The sequence below is a fragment of the Myxocyprinus asiaticus genome, chromosome 17, assembly GCF_019703515.2.
Source record: "Myxocyprinus asiaticus isolate MX2 ecotype Aquarium Trade chromosome 17, UBuf_Myxa_2, whole genome shotgun sequence".
Taxonomy (NCBI): domain Eukaryota; kingdom Metazoa; phylum Chordata; class Actinopteri; order Cypriniformes; family Catostomidae; genus Myxocyprinus; species Myxocyprinus asiaticus.
This window is the reverse complement of record NC_059360.1, coordinates 48,927,501-48,945,651: the sequence shown is the minus strand read 5'-3', so window position 1 is coordinate 48,945,651 and position 18,151 is coordinate 48,927,501. Positions and strand designations below refer to the sequence as shown.

The 18,151-nt window shown below is 39.0% G+C and overlaps 1 protein-coding gene across 1 annotated transcript in view; it reads left to right on the top strand.

Annotated features, from left to right (window-relative positions):
• LOC127455161 (formin-like) overlaps positions 1-18,151 on the top strand; it is a 73,347-nt gene that overhangs the window by 8,988 nt on the left and 46,208 nt on the right. The window contains 4 exon segments of the mRNA XM_051722799.1: positions 2,907-2,968; positions 6,745-7,351; positions 7,354-7,570; positions 11,043-11,184. Coding sequence (XP_051578759.1) covers positions 2,907-2,968; positions 6,745-7,351; positions 7,354-7,570; positions 11,043-11,184 — 1,028 coding nt within the window.

Here is an 18,151-nt window from a genome sequence, read left to right as displayed (position 1 = left end):
TTCAGTGAATACTTGGAAACAACTGAGAAATTCATCTTTTACCTCTTTGTTTCCATGTATTTGTCCATGTGGTCATTGTTTTGAGGAAATAAGCTCATCAACCCGCAAGAGCCCAAACTCTGTAGACGTACTGCAATAGCAGGTACGCGATTGGCCGCTGCTGTAATCAATCACACTATGGGTCTGTAGTCATTTGTGCGTTCGGTGAGAGTTTAGGCAGTTTGACATGAATAAACCCCTACACAATGTCAATATCAACTATAATATACTTACATTTATATTTAATCCATTTGGATACTTGTGATGGGGTGGCAATGCTTTTTCTTAAGGTGGCATTTGCCACCCTATGCCAACCCGTTATATCCGCCCCTGCTAGTAAGTATGCGTCAAGCGCGAGGATGCGTGATATTAACGTGGTTAAGGTGTGGGGAACCCTGATGATAATTTTGAGAGATGAGTCTTCATTAACTAACACAAATACACCAAGAGTTTCTTTAACAAGCTATGTGTAAAATGTTTGTATACACAAATGCATTGTCATCCTGGAATATGCCCGTGCCGTCAGGGAAGAAAAAAATCCATTGATGGGATAACCTGGTCATTCAGTACATTCAGGTAGTCAGCTGACTTCACTTTATTGCCGCATAACGTTGCTGAGCCTCGACCTGACCAACTGTAGCAACCCCAGATCACAACACTGCCACCAGAGGCTTGTACAGTGGGCACTATGCATGATGGGTGCATCATGTGCTTCCCTTCTTACCCTAACGTGCCCATTGCTTTGGAATAGGGTAAATCTGACTCATCAGACCACATGAGCTTTTCCCATTGCTCCACAGTCACTAGCAAATTGAAGTCGATTTTTCTGATTAGCCTCACTAACACAAGTGGCCCAATCCTGTAAGTCCAATGATTTCAGCAATCTCCTTAGTTGCTTTCTTTGCTTGATGCAGGCCAATAATTTGCCCCTTCTGAAACACAGTAACATCTTTTCCACGACTATGGGATACGTCTTCCAACATGGTTGTTTAAGAAATGAGAAGCTACACACTGCATCAGTTAGGGTTAAAAGAATTGTTGCCAGCTGAAACATATTAATCACTGCAATAATGATCCAATCAAAGGCTCTTAAGTATCTGCTTATTTAAATCCAAACGGCGACTTTTTTTGGCCAGGCAGTATAGTTAAGTAATATTACAACTACTATGTAAGACTACAACTACTACTACTACTACTACTACTACTACTACTAATAAATCAATAGTAGTTATATGATATTTAAGCAATATCTCACATCTGTGATGCTCTGTTATGCAGCACTTTATTTGACAAAAATAACTCCATTGCTGTATTTTGGATTCTGAATAAAACTACTTCATTTGATAAAAATAATACAATATTATGTTGAAAATTAATTATCTGGCAATTAAATATTTCATAAATAATAAAACAATACAATTCTTTAAAAAAGCAGTTAATTGGGGGCCTGGGTATCTCAGCGAGTACTGACGCTGACTATCACCCCTGGAGTCTCGAGTTTGAATCCAGGGCGTGCTGAGTGACTCCAGCCAGGTCTCCTAAGCAACCAAATTGACCCGGTTGCTAGGGAGGGTAGAGTCACATGGGGTAACCTCCTCGTGGTCGCTATAATGTGGTTCTCGCTCTCGGTGGGGCACGTGATGAGTTGTGCGTGGTTGCCTTGGAGAATAGCGTGAAGCCTCCAGATGCGCTATGTCTCCATGGTAACGTGCTCAACAAGCCACGTGATAAGATGTGCGGATTGACAGTCTCAGACTCGGAGGCAACTGAGATTCATCCTCCGCCACCCGGATTGAGGCGAGTCACTACGCCACCACGAGGACTTAGAGCGCATTGGGAATTGGGCATTCCAAATTGGGGAGAAAATCCCTAAAAAAGAGCAGTTAACTTCTGCACTTGTAAAAATGCAATTAAAAAAAAATGGCCGTTAAGAAATCGAACTGTTTTCATCTACGAGCCACCTTGGCTGGTGGGCTAAAAAGTTAATTTCGGACCCTGAGAATGACGTCATCACGCGCACCATTTTATCGGTAAAAGGCCATTTGAACGGAAATGAGTAGAAGACAGCAATTTTCCAAAACATTTTTTTATGCGTTTCCACTTTGTGGATAACAGAACAGTGCAAAAAGTGGATGGAAACTTAGTTTATGATGCTGTAAACCCTTTATTTACTGTCACCTTTATTAAGACCTGAATCAATGCATACATTTATTAATATTAAGTTATTAGCTTTAATTTACTTTGGAGCAAATATAAGTGTCCTTGCTGATGTTATTCATGTTCATTTGGCAATGACACATTTTAATACATAGCATGCTCTTCTCGAGATTTATTTAAAGATTTTAAAATGAAGAAAAAAACAAACACTGCGTGTATCCTCTCTAGGTACCTCGTGTCATGATTACAAGAGACCCAGCAACAACTTTTCTTAAATTTGGATCATTTCTAAATGACGCTTAAAACTACTGAAACACACATTAGACTTTCGTCAGAAAAAAAGCAAACGCTTGTCAGGGAAATGGCGGACGGCAACAGTTGCGGTGCGTAGCGAAGGGTCAATTAAAAGCCTAAAAACATGCATCAACTCCATTAATGCAACATGTTTGTCTCTACAGTATGTCTTGTTTCTCAATTAGGATTTTCAGTTTGATGTGGTTTTGAACAATGTGCTGAATTTGATTTGTTATTTATTCATAATGTTGATTTATATAAATGTAAGGTTTAATGGATTTTATTTGCCCAGTCATCACATGTCATAACAAGAGAAAGGCTTCAGGCCCATTGAAATGATACAGCACATAAGTGGAACCTGATGCAGGAAAAAGGGTGTTAAAATAACCTTTTTAAGTTGTTTTGTTGATTGACAGAGCACCAGGCCGCTCTCCTGCAGCTGAAGAGAGAGAGTAAAGAAGAGCTGGAGAAACTGCATGTGAGTGTTGATCTGCAGTACTTACAGTAAACACCAGATGTCATCAGTGTCAAATCGAAACATGTGCACTAACCACAGTGTGTTTGACCTTTGTATTTTGCTCAAGAATGTACATTATAAATGTGTCAGGCATATGTGACATCTTTAAATGAAAGTGAATATTTACATATAGTACTTGCACTGATGAATCGCTTACAATAAGACCCAAAATGTGCATTAAGAAAGTAAACAGGATCAATAGTTTCATGTTGACCTTAAGACAGTGGGTAACCAGGTATCCTGCAGATTGAAAGATCGTTACGAAACGAGTGAAAAGTCAGTTTTGTCTGCATGACTCTTAATTCACACAACATTCAGGTTTTTTTCTTTCATTCTTACTGTCAGCTTGGCACTAAATGAAGATTTAGTCAGGGCTTGATGCTCCTGGATGTGTGGACAGCTCTCTGCCATCAGCGTAATGTCTGGATATTATGATGTTTTATCATTTTTGAAAGCACATAACACCACTGACAGTAACATACGGCTGTTTTTACGAGCTCAACATCACATGTGCTTTATGCTCGGCTGTGAAACCTAAACTCAGTTTGAGGTGATATTACTCTCAAGTTCTGCGAGTGTTTTTGCGCTCAAACAATTTTGACTATCATGATGAAAACAGCCACAGAATATGTTAGTATTTAAGTAAGGAAATTCAGTGTATACAACAGCAACATGATAGAAGACACCCGTGTTTAATGAAAAGTTAGATTTGTTAATATTAGTTATCAAAATAAACAATTCTACCTAAAGTCATTTAGTTTTGAAGTCTGTTTATGCTTGTCAGATAACAGCAACTCGGCTCATTAAAATAGAACATATGGTCTCGTGTGCGTTTATTTGCATTTTAATGGCTTTGAACATGGCTTGATGAAAGGGGGAAGATGCACGCACATCCAATACTTCTACAACAGGTGCCGGATCAAGGCAAAAAGCATTGAAATAAAACTGAAGTAGATCTGCACACTGTTTTACTATTCCCTTTTATTAATTTAAAAACAACAGCAATATTTTCATTAAGTGAGATTGAGTGATCATGAGATAATTAACCCTGATTATTAACAGGTGGACATAATGATGTGTTTGGTTGTAACAAAGGTACTTAATGATGTGTTGCCAATTCATGTGTGCATGACGAAGATCGTTCTGATCGAAACGTTGCTGTTGTTTTTAACCCTCTCATGATCGTCGGTCATTTTTGACCGAAATAAATGTATAAATAAAAATGGTTTCCTTTATCGGAGCTGTACAAGTCTTGGTGACATTTGCCATCTGAACATACAAAACAAATTGGGCTTGATTCGATAAGCCTAAGTGGTTGTAAATAAATAAATACATTAAAAAACGGTCAAAATTGACCGACCATTGAAAATGAATGGGAAAGACCAAAAAACAGAGCAGTTTTTTATTTTATTTTTTTTATTTGTCAAATACACTCAATAAATCAGTCACAATGCAGAAAAAAACAGATAGAAATTACACAGTGATAAAAACATCCTTAGTGCAAAACATACACACCCACACCCACTCACACACAAACACTTACACACACACAAATGAACTGGTGAGACTATAACACAGAGCTTTTTTTTTTTTTTTACATTTGTCAAAAACCAATAAATCAGTCACAATGATAAACAAACACACTCAGAAATGAAGAGGTGAGATGATAACACACTCACAATGCAGAACACACACACACACACACACACACACACACACAGAGATAGATAGAGAGAGAGAGAGAGAGAGAGAGAGAATCAGGGCATCAATAATTAGAGCTCTTTAATGTAAAAATTTAGAAATGTACATGTAAATAAGATCAAAATAGCATAAAATCCTCAAAAGAAATGCATAATTTTATTGTTCTTCAGGGAAGAAGAAATGGTATCATTATCATCATCATAAAAAAGGGTTACACATCTGACCCTTCTGGTCAAAAATGACCGCAAACACCAAAAGAAGATGCCATTATTCAATACTGTAGGAGGGTTAAATTAATGAAAGGGAATAGTAAAACAGTGTGCGGATCTACTTCAGTTTTATTTGAACATGGCTTGGACATGTCGTGCCTCTTTCTCTGTCGAATTAATGTGTTAATGTAGTACGATTAATTATATGAAACATAACACGTAAAAAAATATTTACTTAATTAATCATGCCCCCGATCCGTTCCTTAATAAGGAATGTTCCTACCTATACCAATAAAGCTTTTTTACTTATTTATTTATTTGTAGCAAGTTGTTGCTCACGATGACGTCACAGTGATGTCATTTTGTTGTTTACAAAAAGTCGTAGAAGTACGTCAAAAATCGTACAAACGCCTTTATGCATTTTTAAGATATGAGCAATAGGGGGGGGGGGGATCCTGTATGTGTATGGTGCAATGTATTGAAATTATTAGAATTTTTATAGTTTTATAGTGTTTTATCATTTTTATATTGATAGTAATTTTTATAATTACAGTATATACAAAATTATCTTTATTTTGGGGGCCTTTCTCAGTAAATAATTATATGCAATTAATTGCGATTAATTGTGATTAATCAGATTAATTAATCGGCTCATTGTGTAATTAATTTAATTTAAAAGTTTAATCGATTGACAGCCCTAGTTTATAGTATTTTTTTTTTTTCTCCCAATTTGGAATGCCCAATTCCCAACGTGCTTTTAAGTCCTCGTGGTTGCGTAATGATTCGCCTCAGTCCGGGTGGCAGAGGACGAATCCCACTTGCCTCCGTGTCTGAGACCGTCAACCCGCGCATCTTATCACGTGGCTTGTTGAGCGCATTGCCATGGAGACATAGCGCGTGTGGAGGCTTCACGGCATCCACCGCGACAACCACGCACAACTCACCACGCACCCCACTAAGAACGAACCACATTATAGCGACCACGAGGAGGTTACCCCATGTGACTCTACCCTCCCTAGCAACCGGGCCAATTTGGTTGCTTAGGAGACCAGAATGGAGTCACTCAGCACGCCCTGGGATTCGAACTAGCGAGCTAGCGAACTCCAGGGGTGGTAGCCTGCGTATTTTACCACTGAGCTACCCAGGCACCCTAGTTTATAGTGTTTAATGTGGTGACCTTTGACGAATGATAGCAGCGTGCACAAAGAAACTGATGTTCTGATGTGTTCCAGATGCACTGATGCATGTGTCTGTAAGAGCTGCAGTCAGAGCTGTCATGTTCACTCTTGGAAAACTCTCAGTTCTTCTGACTGTAAAACGGGTTTGAATCTACTGCACTGATCCAATGGTTGATAGAAACTTCATTGTCTGAAGGAAATATGAGTGGTGTTTGCCAGTGCAAAACTCAATGCTTCGCTGCTAGGGTAAGCAGTGTGATTAAACCCCTTTGAGCAATATAGTGGTGCTTGATTTAACAAACATCAATAAAAACGTCACTCCATGTTTGCTTGTCTTGATGGTCTTTGGATATTAATTTTATTAACAGCACATTGTGGTTTGTGTCTCTTTTATTGCTGAGACATCCTTTTGATGGGAAAAAATAAGACTTTAAATGAATGTCTCATTTACAAAACAGTAGCGTGTTGGCATCAGATGGTAATATCATAGTACTTTGATAGATACCATGGTACTGAATGATTACCATATTTATAAACCATTGAACTCTATAGTACTCCAAGGTACTTTAAAGAATACCATGCCCAAAATGCTTTTAACTCTGTGCACTAATCGTAAATATTTGTTGTTTTTTCATACGTATGAATCCAGGCGGACTTTGAGCTGCAGATCTTCCAGGTTCGCGGAAAGCATGCGGAGGTCGTGTCCCGTTTAGAGTCGATCATTGCGAGGATGCAGCGCGAGCAGGCGTGTAACTGCGTACAGGAGCGCGGCGAGCTGCTGGAGGCGTGTGTGTCAACTGAGGATAATGTGCCGCCCAAAAGCTTCCGTAACGTGTGCATTCAGACCGACCGTGAGACTTTCATCAAAATGCCCGAGGGTGATGTCACCATACCACCGCTCATCTCCAGTGCCAACATGCCCAAAAGACTGGACCTGGACTCTATAACCATGAGTTTGGGTGTGGGCCCCGGACCTCCTCTACCCCCTCCTCCTCCCCCTCTTCCAGGTCAACCCTGTGCCCCCCCACCCCCTCCTCCTCCCCCTCATCCAGGTCAACCCTGTGCCCCCCCACCCCCTCCTCCGCCCCCTCTTCCAGGTCAACCCTGTGCCCCCCCACCCCCTCCTCCGCCCCCTCATCCAGGTCAACCCTATGCCCCCCCACCCCCTCCTCCACCCCCTCTGCCCGGGAGCTCTGCCCCCCCTCCTCCTCCACCCTTACCTGGATTCACACCTGGACCGCCCCCACCTCCCCCCTCCCTGGAGCTCCGCCTCCTCCTCCGCCACCACCAGGCCTGCCAGGAGCCCCCCCACCTCCTCCACCCATGCCGGGCTACAGCACCCCTCCTCCACCTCCGGCCTTTGGGGGTTTTGGGTTTGGGCAAGTGGCAGATAAAGCACCACGTAAGCCCACCGTGGAACCGGCCTGCCCCATGAAACCGCTCTACTGGACCCGAATTCAGGTTCAGGACAACAAGTAAGCCCTCTCAACACTCTAACCAAAAACATACTGCATGCAAAAGCAGATGCGAATGTTTGGCCAACACATTGCGGTCCTGTTTTACATACTTATGGTGCAGTAACAAACCTCAGTATTCAAGCAAGCAATAGAGTACGTGTGCCATTAAACCAGATGTGTTATTCACACTGCTAGTTATTTACATGTTGACAATTTAACCAGGGCTCCATATTTAATCACAATAAAGTCACGATTTCTAATCTCATCTCATCAAAATAAAGTTATTTAATACACAATAAAAATGCTAAAAGTTTAAAAAATAAGAGTTTCTCATATAATATGGAGTGGAGTTTACTACGATAAAATTGCTGTTTTTATAAGGGAAGTCACGGATGATTTCACGACGGGTAGGTGTCAGTTTACGGCTCTCCCCATTCATTTGTATGGTATCCACAACCGGTGACTTCCTGTCGTAACACGCTAGTTGACTGTTACACTCTCTCCAATGGTAAAAGTGCGGAAGTTGTAATCTCCGTATAGAAGATCTATGACCTTATTCACGCTAGTGCCATCTTTATTTATTGACAGGAATGACAAACATAGAATAAAGTTAACACATTTCATTTATGTCACATGGACAGAAAACAATGTTGCAAATTTTGAAATATCGAGTTGTGTCACGATATGGTTCGTAGTTTTTTTGGTTTGCGATATATATCGAAATTCTATATAAAAGAACTAGGGATGGGACGATAAATTAAATTGCGATATATCGCGGACCAAAAAACTGTGAACCATATTGTGGCACAATTCGATATTTCGAAATTTGCAACATTGTTTTCTGTCCATGTGATCATAAATGAAATGACCCGTCAAACATCATAATTTCTCTATCGCTTGATTTTACCACTACTGCACTTTATTCTACACTGTTCACAGAGTTCACAAGGTCATTAAAGTGCTTGAATTTATCTTTTAGAAATGTAAGAACTGGAATACCTGGAAAATCACCTTGTTTTGATGAAAAGTGCTTGAGATTAAAATAGATCGTTTCCTCCGTGTAATGTGTGTCCATCAACTTTCATTGAATAATGTGTGTTAATATCCTTTCTGTTCTTTACAGTCAGATAAAAAATAAATATTAATTTTAATCTCACACAGCATGGATGTGTTAAAGAAACCGAGAGATTCTTGTTGATGTTCCCTGAACCAGAACACTGTGAGCCGCTCGTTGAACTCTTAAAGTGACAGTAACCTTTTTAGAGTTTCTTATACAGATGAATGTAAACTCAATTTTTTACTTGTAAATTATATGCATTATTTCAAACAGTGATAGCTCATATAATTATTATATATACCATTTCATGATTTAAATTCTACATTAATAGAATATAGAATTTCTGTAAGTTAAAATGTGATTATAATAATGATGACAAACAATTTATTAAAATATAAATAGTCACTTTCATATAATGTTTTCAGGACAGGTTTTGTTCAGTTCTATTGCTTGTTCTGCTCCTGATCAGCCTGAATGTAGCTCACTATTTATGAGAGTAATTTTATATCACGATAACGATATATATCACGATATAGTTACATTTTTCTGAAAAATCAATAACATTTTATGATATATTAAGCCATGTCGCAATGTGTAATTCTGAGTAATCCAGTCAGTGAATTAAATACTTTATAAATGAAAACTTCTTCATCTTATATCATTTTCTCTTTATTTTGAACTTGACAAACATTAAAGTAAAAAATAAAAAATTCCACATTTCAGTCTGATGATGTGCACCAGTTTTCTTCTTCTTCTTTTTCTTCTTCTTATTATTATTATCATTGTTGTTGTTGTTATTGGTATTATTGGTATTATTATGATTATTGTTATAACTTTCATCAAGAAACTTAACATCTTCTCAAAGCAATGCAAAAAGTAAAATAACATATAAATAAAAAAAGTATCCATAAATAAACACTTAATTAGGCTCTTGGTGTTTTTAGTAATCTGTATAAAGAAATGATAAAATATCAAACATCATCATTGGAACAGAATTTTAGAAATGGTTTTGATGTGTATTTTAAAAAACCGACATGACATCGAGAGAAACCAGAATGTGTAATGGGTGTGATCTGTGCTCTTTCTGTCACTAGAGCACTAATGACAGGACTTGGATGACTTCAAGACTCGTGCACACTTGCGTGTTCAGGTTGCGCGTCCATGCAACACTCAAACACACAAAACACAGCTGCGAGTATGTTTGGATGAGAGGCATGTTTGGAGCGTGGGATGAATGTCATTGAATTTGCTTTGACGGTGGCTCAAGTGAAATTTCATCATGCAGAAGCGGATTCAGTTCTAGAAAAGCTCATCTAATGACACGTGCAGCTGTCAGTGAAAAACTGCGTTTCGTTATTTCTATCAGTCTCACGTGAAGCCCTGAGCACTGATATATATGCACACATGGATATATCGACATATACAATGTACAAACCTTACAAATCACTGTTTTCTGCTCAGTATCGCATTTTCTAATTGCACACCATGGAAGACGCACTTTTTCCTTCATAATCTCCTCTTCTCATTCAAATTAATTTGAGGAACGAGCAGTCGCTCTGCCTTCCTCCATTTATCTGACAGAGTGTGTAATGTGTACGTGTTACCGCGATAGAGACGATAATCCAAAATGTATACCGGTTGGCAAATTTCTACCGGTATATCGCCCACCCCTACTTCTCAGATGTTTCTCCTGAAAAACAAGACTCCAGTAATCTCACACGTGTCTCCTCTAGAGTTTCAGATCTCAACAATGTCTCAAACTGTGCTCAGATTTCACAAGAAACTAAAAGTCAATAAGAACTCAAAGATGTTTCGTTACATCTCAAGAGTAAATGATCCGAGCTGCTACACACATTCATTTCATATCTCTAAACTATTCCTGTAAGTCAACAATTGATTCATTTGTGTCTGTTTTATTATTCTTTTAGGAGAAACCTTTGAGTTTTTTCCTCTCAGGATAAAGGAGTGGAAAACTCAGATAGTGCTGGCCGTCCGATCTCACTTTAGACTCCCTCGTACTCCATCAGACTGTTTGTATCGCTCATGTTTCTCAGCAACAGTAGAAACCAAATACTTCTCATGCCCACGGTGTCACGATCCCTCAGTCGGACAGAATCTGTCTCGCAGGAAACAGAGAAACACTCGCGAATCAGTCCAAGACATCTGACAAAAAAAACCTGTAAAGCTTGACCTTAAAAATAAGCTTCATAAAGTCACAGGAAAACGGACGGCCTCGAAAAATAGAAATAAACATTGGAACCGCTGAGGAAAACTTTAAATAAACTATAAACAAATGTTGTTTACCTTTGCACAGAGCAGCTCACCACAGTCTTCTGTTCCTCTATCAGACAGTGTTATTTCAAGAGTGTTTGATATAACACAATGTCTCATGTGCTTAAACATTAACTGATAAGTGATGTGTGTGTTTTACAGTAATGATACACTGTGGAATTCTCTGGAAGAACCAGATCTCATAAACACCAAAGAGTTTGAAGATCTCTTCTCGAAAGCCACCGTACAGCCAAAGAAGAAACCGCTGGCGGACACGTACGAGAAGAAGAATAAAGCCAAGAAGGTACGCTACAGCCATTGACAATCACAATTGCGTCAAATATCTAGATTTATATGCTTGGTCAGAAAAAAGTCTGCATTTAGCTGTTAAAGCTGCTTTTACACTAAGCAAGTGACACATGACTGGTTCCTGTAAAGATGCTTTGCGTGCTGTAGTATGTTAATCTTATAAATAGACTTAGTTTGTGGTTAAAGAGAAGTTGCATCATAGTTACCACTAGAGGGGGTCTCAGGAACACTGTATGTCTCACTATCAAACATGTTCATTTTACTCAAATGTAGATAAAATGAATAGATTGACAAAAACACCAGACTCAATTGCATCCTGAGACATCTTTGTGTAGCTTTTCTAAAGACACTGTACTTTGGTTCAATTCTTAGGTGATTTGAAAGGTATTTCTTGAGAAACTTATGGTAAGTAATTACTATAGGTGTACTGAGCTTATTTAAGCTGTTGTCCCACATAACCCAAATTCTTAGGAGTATTTCCTCATACAGTTGGTGATTTGATTATAACACATAAGCCTAAGTATTAAACTTCAGCGTGCTTCATTTGCTATTATTTAACATGGCAATCAGACTGATGATTTTCACAGGCTAAAGAATCCCATAGACCTATCTCTATTCTAGAGAGACATGAGGGTGCAGGACTCTTTTCAATTGGGCCAGTAAACCACCACCCAGAAGAAGACACATAGCATCAGTCTTAGAACCTGAGCAAATGCAGAGCAACACCCTGGCAACCACCCACAACACTCTAGCACTATGGTTGTGAGTTTTGCACTACCAGTAGCCAAATCGTATTGTTCATGTGTTACACTTGCTATAGTTTACTTCCATGTTACTTCTTCATTAAATAGCAATGTCAAATGTACATCAAGTCAATCAATAGGGGCATGGGTAGCTCAGTGAGTATTGACGCGAGTTCGAATCCAGGGTGTGCTGAGTGACTTCAGCCAGGTCTCCTAAGCAACCAAATTGGCCCGGTTGCTAGGGAGGGTAGTGTCACATGGGGTAACCTCCTCGTGGTCACTATAATGCGGTTCTCGCTCTCAGTGGGGCGCATGGTGAGTTGTGTGTGGATGCTGCGGAGAATAGCGTGAAGCCTCCACACGCGCTACGTCTCCACGGTAACGCGCTCAACAAGCCACGTGATAAGATGCGTGGATTGACGGTCTCAGACGCGGAGGCAACTGAGATTCGTGTGTGTGCATGCATATGGAATACTGATAATTGACACTTCACTAAGCTCCGCCCCCCTTGGTTACAGACGCTCGCTCTGACAAGCTCTGTAGAACTCCCCATTGGAATGAATGGGAGATTGCTGTGAATGAAAATATTATCATAAATGGAATAAATAATATTCTTTAGTGGGCTGCAATGAAGAGTGACATTGTAAGGCATATTTATCCAACGTTTTTTGTAAAAAAAAAAAAAAAAAATCATTAAATTACACAGTGATTTGAATGAAAACTGTGGAGACTGTGAATCAGAATGAAGAAAAACTATTATCACATTCACTTGAAAAAGAAAAGCGTCATTTCATTGCGATTACACACCTGAAAACATGAACTTAAGTGAACAGAACTGCTTATAACGTCTCAGCACGCTCATTTTGATGCCGTGAACTGTTTATTTACTAGAGTTTTTACTATAAATAAATGAATTAACTTTAACTGAGCTTGGAGGAAATGTAGGTGTCCTCGCTGATGTTATGCATGCGGGTTTAGAAACGAGGACTGAAAACAGTTTAATCCATAGTATGCTCTTCTTGAAATATATTTAGAGTTTTTGTTTAAGAAAGAAAAGCACTGTGTGTATCCTCTCTGAGAAACTCTTTTTTTGGATAATTTTAATAAAACCCCTCTTAAAACTACTCAAACACACAATACTCTCGTAGGCTCTCAATGGAATAGCAAACGCATATCCGAGTAATGGTGGCCCCGGCAACAGTTACTAAGACAGGATTGGTCAGAAATGCTTTTAAGGCGGGGATTAGCGAAGGGTCAATTCACCATTGTCACACAGAAAATCAACGTCATATACTGCAGTAGTCATTTATATGAATATAGTCCTCATTTGTCTTGTAATAAACAAAGAAATAGATATCCTGTGATAAATAATCATGAAAATATTATATATGGAAATTAAAAACAAAAAAATGTAACACAATTGCATATCTAGGGTCTCTAATGATCCTGTTCATTTTTGGTACTTAAGCAATTATAATATATATATATATATATATATATATATATATATTTTTTTTTTTTTTTTTTTTGCAATTTGGGGATTTTTATTTATTTTATTATTTGTTACACTATAAGAGAAAGGTTGAGGAATACTAAAGAGGTGTGGGCATAACTCCAAAAAATGAGTGAGGGACAGGGTGTGGAATGAGGTCCCGGGTCACTAAAGACCCGAGGTATACATTTAATAGTCAAATAATCAACCATTTTTAAGGTCTGGCCATAAATTCCCTCTAAAGATCACAACATGACCTCACATCCTCAACTAACAAGTAGGTTTTCATGAACTTTCCTTTGAAAAATAATAATAATAATAATAATAATAATTAATAATAATAATAATAATGATAATTTTAACATTATTTAATTATTTTAAATTTTTATTATTTTATTATTTAATTATTTAATTATTATTAATTTAAACTGTATATTTACAATTATGAAAACTGCTAAAGTCAACCCACATAAGAAAAAAAAATGGCAATTTAATATAGAACTGTCTTCATACATAAAATACATTTAAAACAGTCTGTTCTTTCCTTTTCTGTGCTCTCATCACTTTCGATGAGGGGAAGAGTTGATGATGTTCAGGATTGAGAATGCTGACATGCAGCTGTATATAGAAGAAAACATAGTCAGGATTCTTTAAACAGAGTCAGTTGTAGATGTTTTGCTCTGCTCATCTGCACAGGACAACAATGTGGACAGATCAGCAGTGTGGTCTGGCGTCCAAGATGTTAAAAATTCAGTCTGGACCCAAACCACACTGTCTGTCCCCTTCAAATCCATATACAACCCTACTCTGATCAATGGCATTGGGCTCCAGGTCGCCCCTGTGTGTGTGTGTGTGTGTGTGTGTGTGGTCACTCTGTGCTTCAGCTAACATCAGCATTTTAATCGTTGGGTCCCAGACATCGACCTGTTAGGTCTATGTTATCCAGTCTCATCAAATTGTGAGACATTTAAAGTCTACTTTTTGCATGATAAATGAAAGGCTTCCACCGCCTGATGTTCCAGGTCCCAGGTCTTTTCTACAGGGGTATGAAATAAACACTTTACAATAAGGTTGCATTAGTTAACATTAGTTAACATGAACAAACAATGAACAATACTTTTAGCATTTATTAATCTTGGTTAATGTTAATTAATGTGTTATACTAACACATTTTTAAAATCAAAAGTTGTATATGTTAACATTAGTTAATGCACTATGAACTAACATGAACTAACAATGAACAGTTGTATTTTTATTAACGAATATTAACAAAGATTAATAAATGCTGTGAAAATGTATTGTTCATTGTTAGTTCATGACACCTAATGCATTAACTAATTTAAAGGAACAGTTCACCCAAAAATGAAAATGCTCTCATCATTTACTCACACTCATGCCATCCCAGGTGTGTATGACTTTCTTTCTTCTGCTGAACACAACTTAAATTATTATTATTATTTTTATCCCCTTTTCTCCCAGTTTGGAATGCACAATTCCCACTACTTAGTAGGTCCTCGTGGTGGTGCGGTTACTCACCTCAATCGGGGTGGAGGAGGACAAGTCTCAGTTGCCTCCGTGTCTGAGACCGTCAATCTGTGCATCTTATCACGTGACTCGTTGTGCATGACACCGCGGAGACTCACAGCATGTGGAGGCTCATGCTACTCTCCACGATCCACACACAACTCACCACACGCCCCATTGAGAGCGAGAACCACTAATCATGACCACGAGGAGATTACCCCATGTGACTCTACCCTCCCTAGCAACCGGGCCAATTTGGTTGCTTAGGAGACCTGGCTGGAGTCACTCAGCACACCCTGGATTCGAACTCACGACTCCAGGACAAATGAAGATTTTTAGAAGAATATTTCAGCTGTGTAGGTCCGTACAATGCAAGTGAATGGGTGCCAAATTTTTGAAGATCCAAAAAGCACATATAGCCATCATAAAAGTAATCCATACGACTCTTAATGTCTTCTGAAGTGAAACGCTGGGTGTGTGTAAGGAACAGATCAATATTTAAAACTTTTTTTTACTAAAGATTCACGAGGGTTAAGTTCGAGGACGTAAGCACGGTGGCAAGTTCACGTGAGAACTGACGTGTGAAATACGGAAAAATTCGGAAGCGCAGTGTTGTTTACAATGGAGGAGCATAGATATGCATACATAGATGCCTCATTCGGCACCAACTGCGGTGCCATCTTAGAATGGTCAAGAAGTAGAGGTGTTTGAATCAGTTTGAATGCAAGTGAGTAAAGGAGATGCTCCTTGCTCAGACTGCTGCATAAACTGCTTTTGTGTATAAACAGTATCCCAGTCCATAGGAACAGCTGCTAATAAGTTATCTACATATGAATATCTATGTAGAGGAGGCTTATGTGCGTCACACAAGAGGCAGTTTGAACCCCGCCCTCGTCAACAAGCTGCCCGGAAGCGAACATTTTTAGTAAAAAAATGTTTTAAATATCGATCTATTTCTAACACACACCTAGCGTTTCACTACAGAAGACATTAATTAATCCATTGGAGTTGTATGGATTACTTTTATGATGGCAATATGTGCAATTTGGCACCCATTCACTTGCAGTGTATGGACCTACAGATCTGAGATATTCTTCTGAAAATCTTCATTTGTGTTCTGCAGATGAAAGAAAGTCATACACATCTGGGATGGCATGAGGGTGAGTAAATGATGAGAGCATTTTCCTTTTTGGGTGAACTGTTCCTTTAATGAATGCAACATTGTTGCTATAAAAAAATAATAATAATACAGTTTTATAAATAATTGATGTCACTCAAAATGCAGAACTCTTATGAAATCTTCAGCCTTGCTGCAGCTTTCTACCTCAACTGGTAGAGCATGGCGCAAGCAACAGCAAGATCATGGGTTCGATTCCCAGGGAACACCCAAACTGATACAATGTATATTCTGACTGCACTGTAAGTCACTTTGGATAAAAGTGTCTGCCAAATGCATAAATGTAAATGGTAACAAAACGCACGTTTTTCTTTGTCTGAAACACAGAGTAGAATCTTCAATTTCAAATAACACTTCTAATCAAATTAATTTCTTCAGTTCTTGAGTGAAAAACCAGTGGTGTCTAAACCCCTCCATCACTTCTGTGTTTAAGAGAAGTCATTGATTATTTATTAAGCCGTACTGAAGGTTTAATGTCTCATTTGGCCAGTGTGAAAAGATGAATAGATACTGGAACTCTTGGCAGACAGATGCGTTTTCTGAAAGTACGACTAAACAAAAGTGACACGTTTGCAGTTCTGTCTGTTCTGTCTGTGTGTTTACACTTCACAATACAAAGCTTTGTGATTCACCATTCTGAGAAACTGACCCCGATAACTGCCTCCAGGAAAACAGTCGAGATCTCGTGTCAGTGTCTGTCCTTACAGTGCAATATAAGGAAACTGGCAGGCCGATAGTCGCTGTCTATAGCAGGCGGCCGATAGCAGTGAGATGCGTCGAGACACAATCAATACCGCTGCTGTCCGCGAGGTGAGAGTCTGATATCGGTCGTGTGGTGTCGTATCACAGCACGCCGTTCAGAGTGATGACAGTGCAGGCGTGTTTGTGTTCACGTGTGTACCGCAGCTTAAAATGCTGCCAGATCTGAGCTGATGCCTCCAGGGATCGAATCTATTGAGCCAGACGAGAAAATAGCTGTGAGTGTTTGAGAAAGTGTGTGTTTTAATCTGTGTGTACACAATGGAAAAGAAATGCTTTGGTGTGTGTATGTGTGTGTTTTAGAGGACCACTAAAACATGTCCAGGACACATTTCACACCAAAATCAAAAGTAATTATATTTAGGGGGTCTGGGTATCTCAGCGTGTACTGACGCTGACTATCACCCCTGGAGTCGCGAGTTTGAATCCCAGGGCGTGCTGAGTGACTCCAGCCAGGTCTCCTAAGCAACCAAATTGGCCCGTTTGCTAGGAAGGGTAGTGTCACATGGGGTAACCTCCTCGTGGTCGCTATAATGTGGTTCTCGCTCTCGGTGGGGTGCGTGGTGAGTTGTGCGTGGATGCCGTGGAGAATAGCGTGAAGCCTCCACACGCGCTACGTCTCCATGGTAACACGCTCAACAAGCCACGTGATAAGATGCACGGATTGACGGTCTCAGACGCGGAGGCAACTGAGATTCGTCCTCCACCACCTAGATTGAGTCACTACGCCACCATGAGGACTTTCCAAATTGGGAAGAAATTATATATTTTGCATAAATTAAATGAAACCTATTTTTAGGACTATTACGATTTTTTACATTGTATTATTATTATTTTCATGACAATTAAACACATCTTCCCCCAATTTCTCATTTACCGTAATGTGTCCAGACATTTTACTTTTTGACTTTGTGTAAATTCAAATTTTTTTACATTTAAATTGGCAGAAAAATACAGTACAAGCAATACTTGACAAATGCAAATAAATCATTTTTTTCTGCACTATAGTAAAGTGAAACAATGGGGAAATGTGCTTAATTGTCATTAAGATGTCACAATGCATATTAATGGCCATATCATTTGGTGAAATATGACCCGAACATTTTCATGACAGTTTTTGTGAAATTCACCCATGTAGATAATGTGGAAATGACACTTTTCAAAGTGTGCAAACAGACGTCTATCAGTAGATCAGCTCTCTCAAAACACAATATAAACAGTGAATCGTCGAAGGGCAGATCAGAAACAATGTCTAATTTGTGTCATG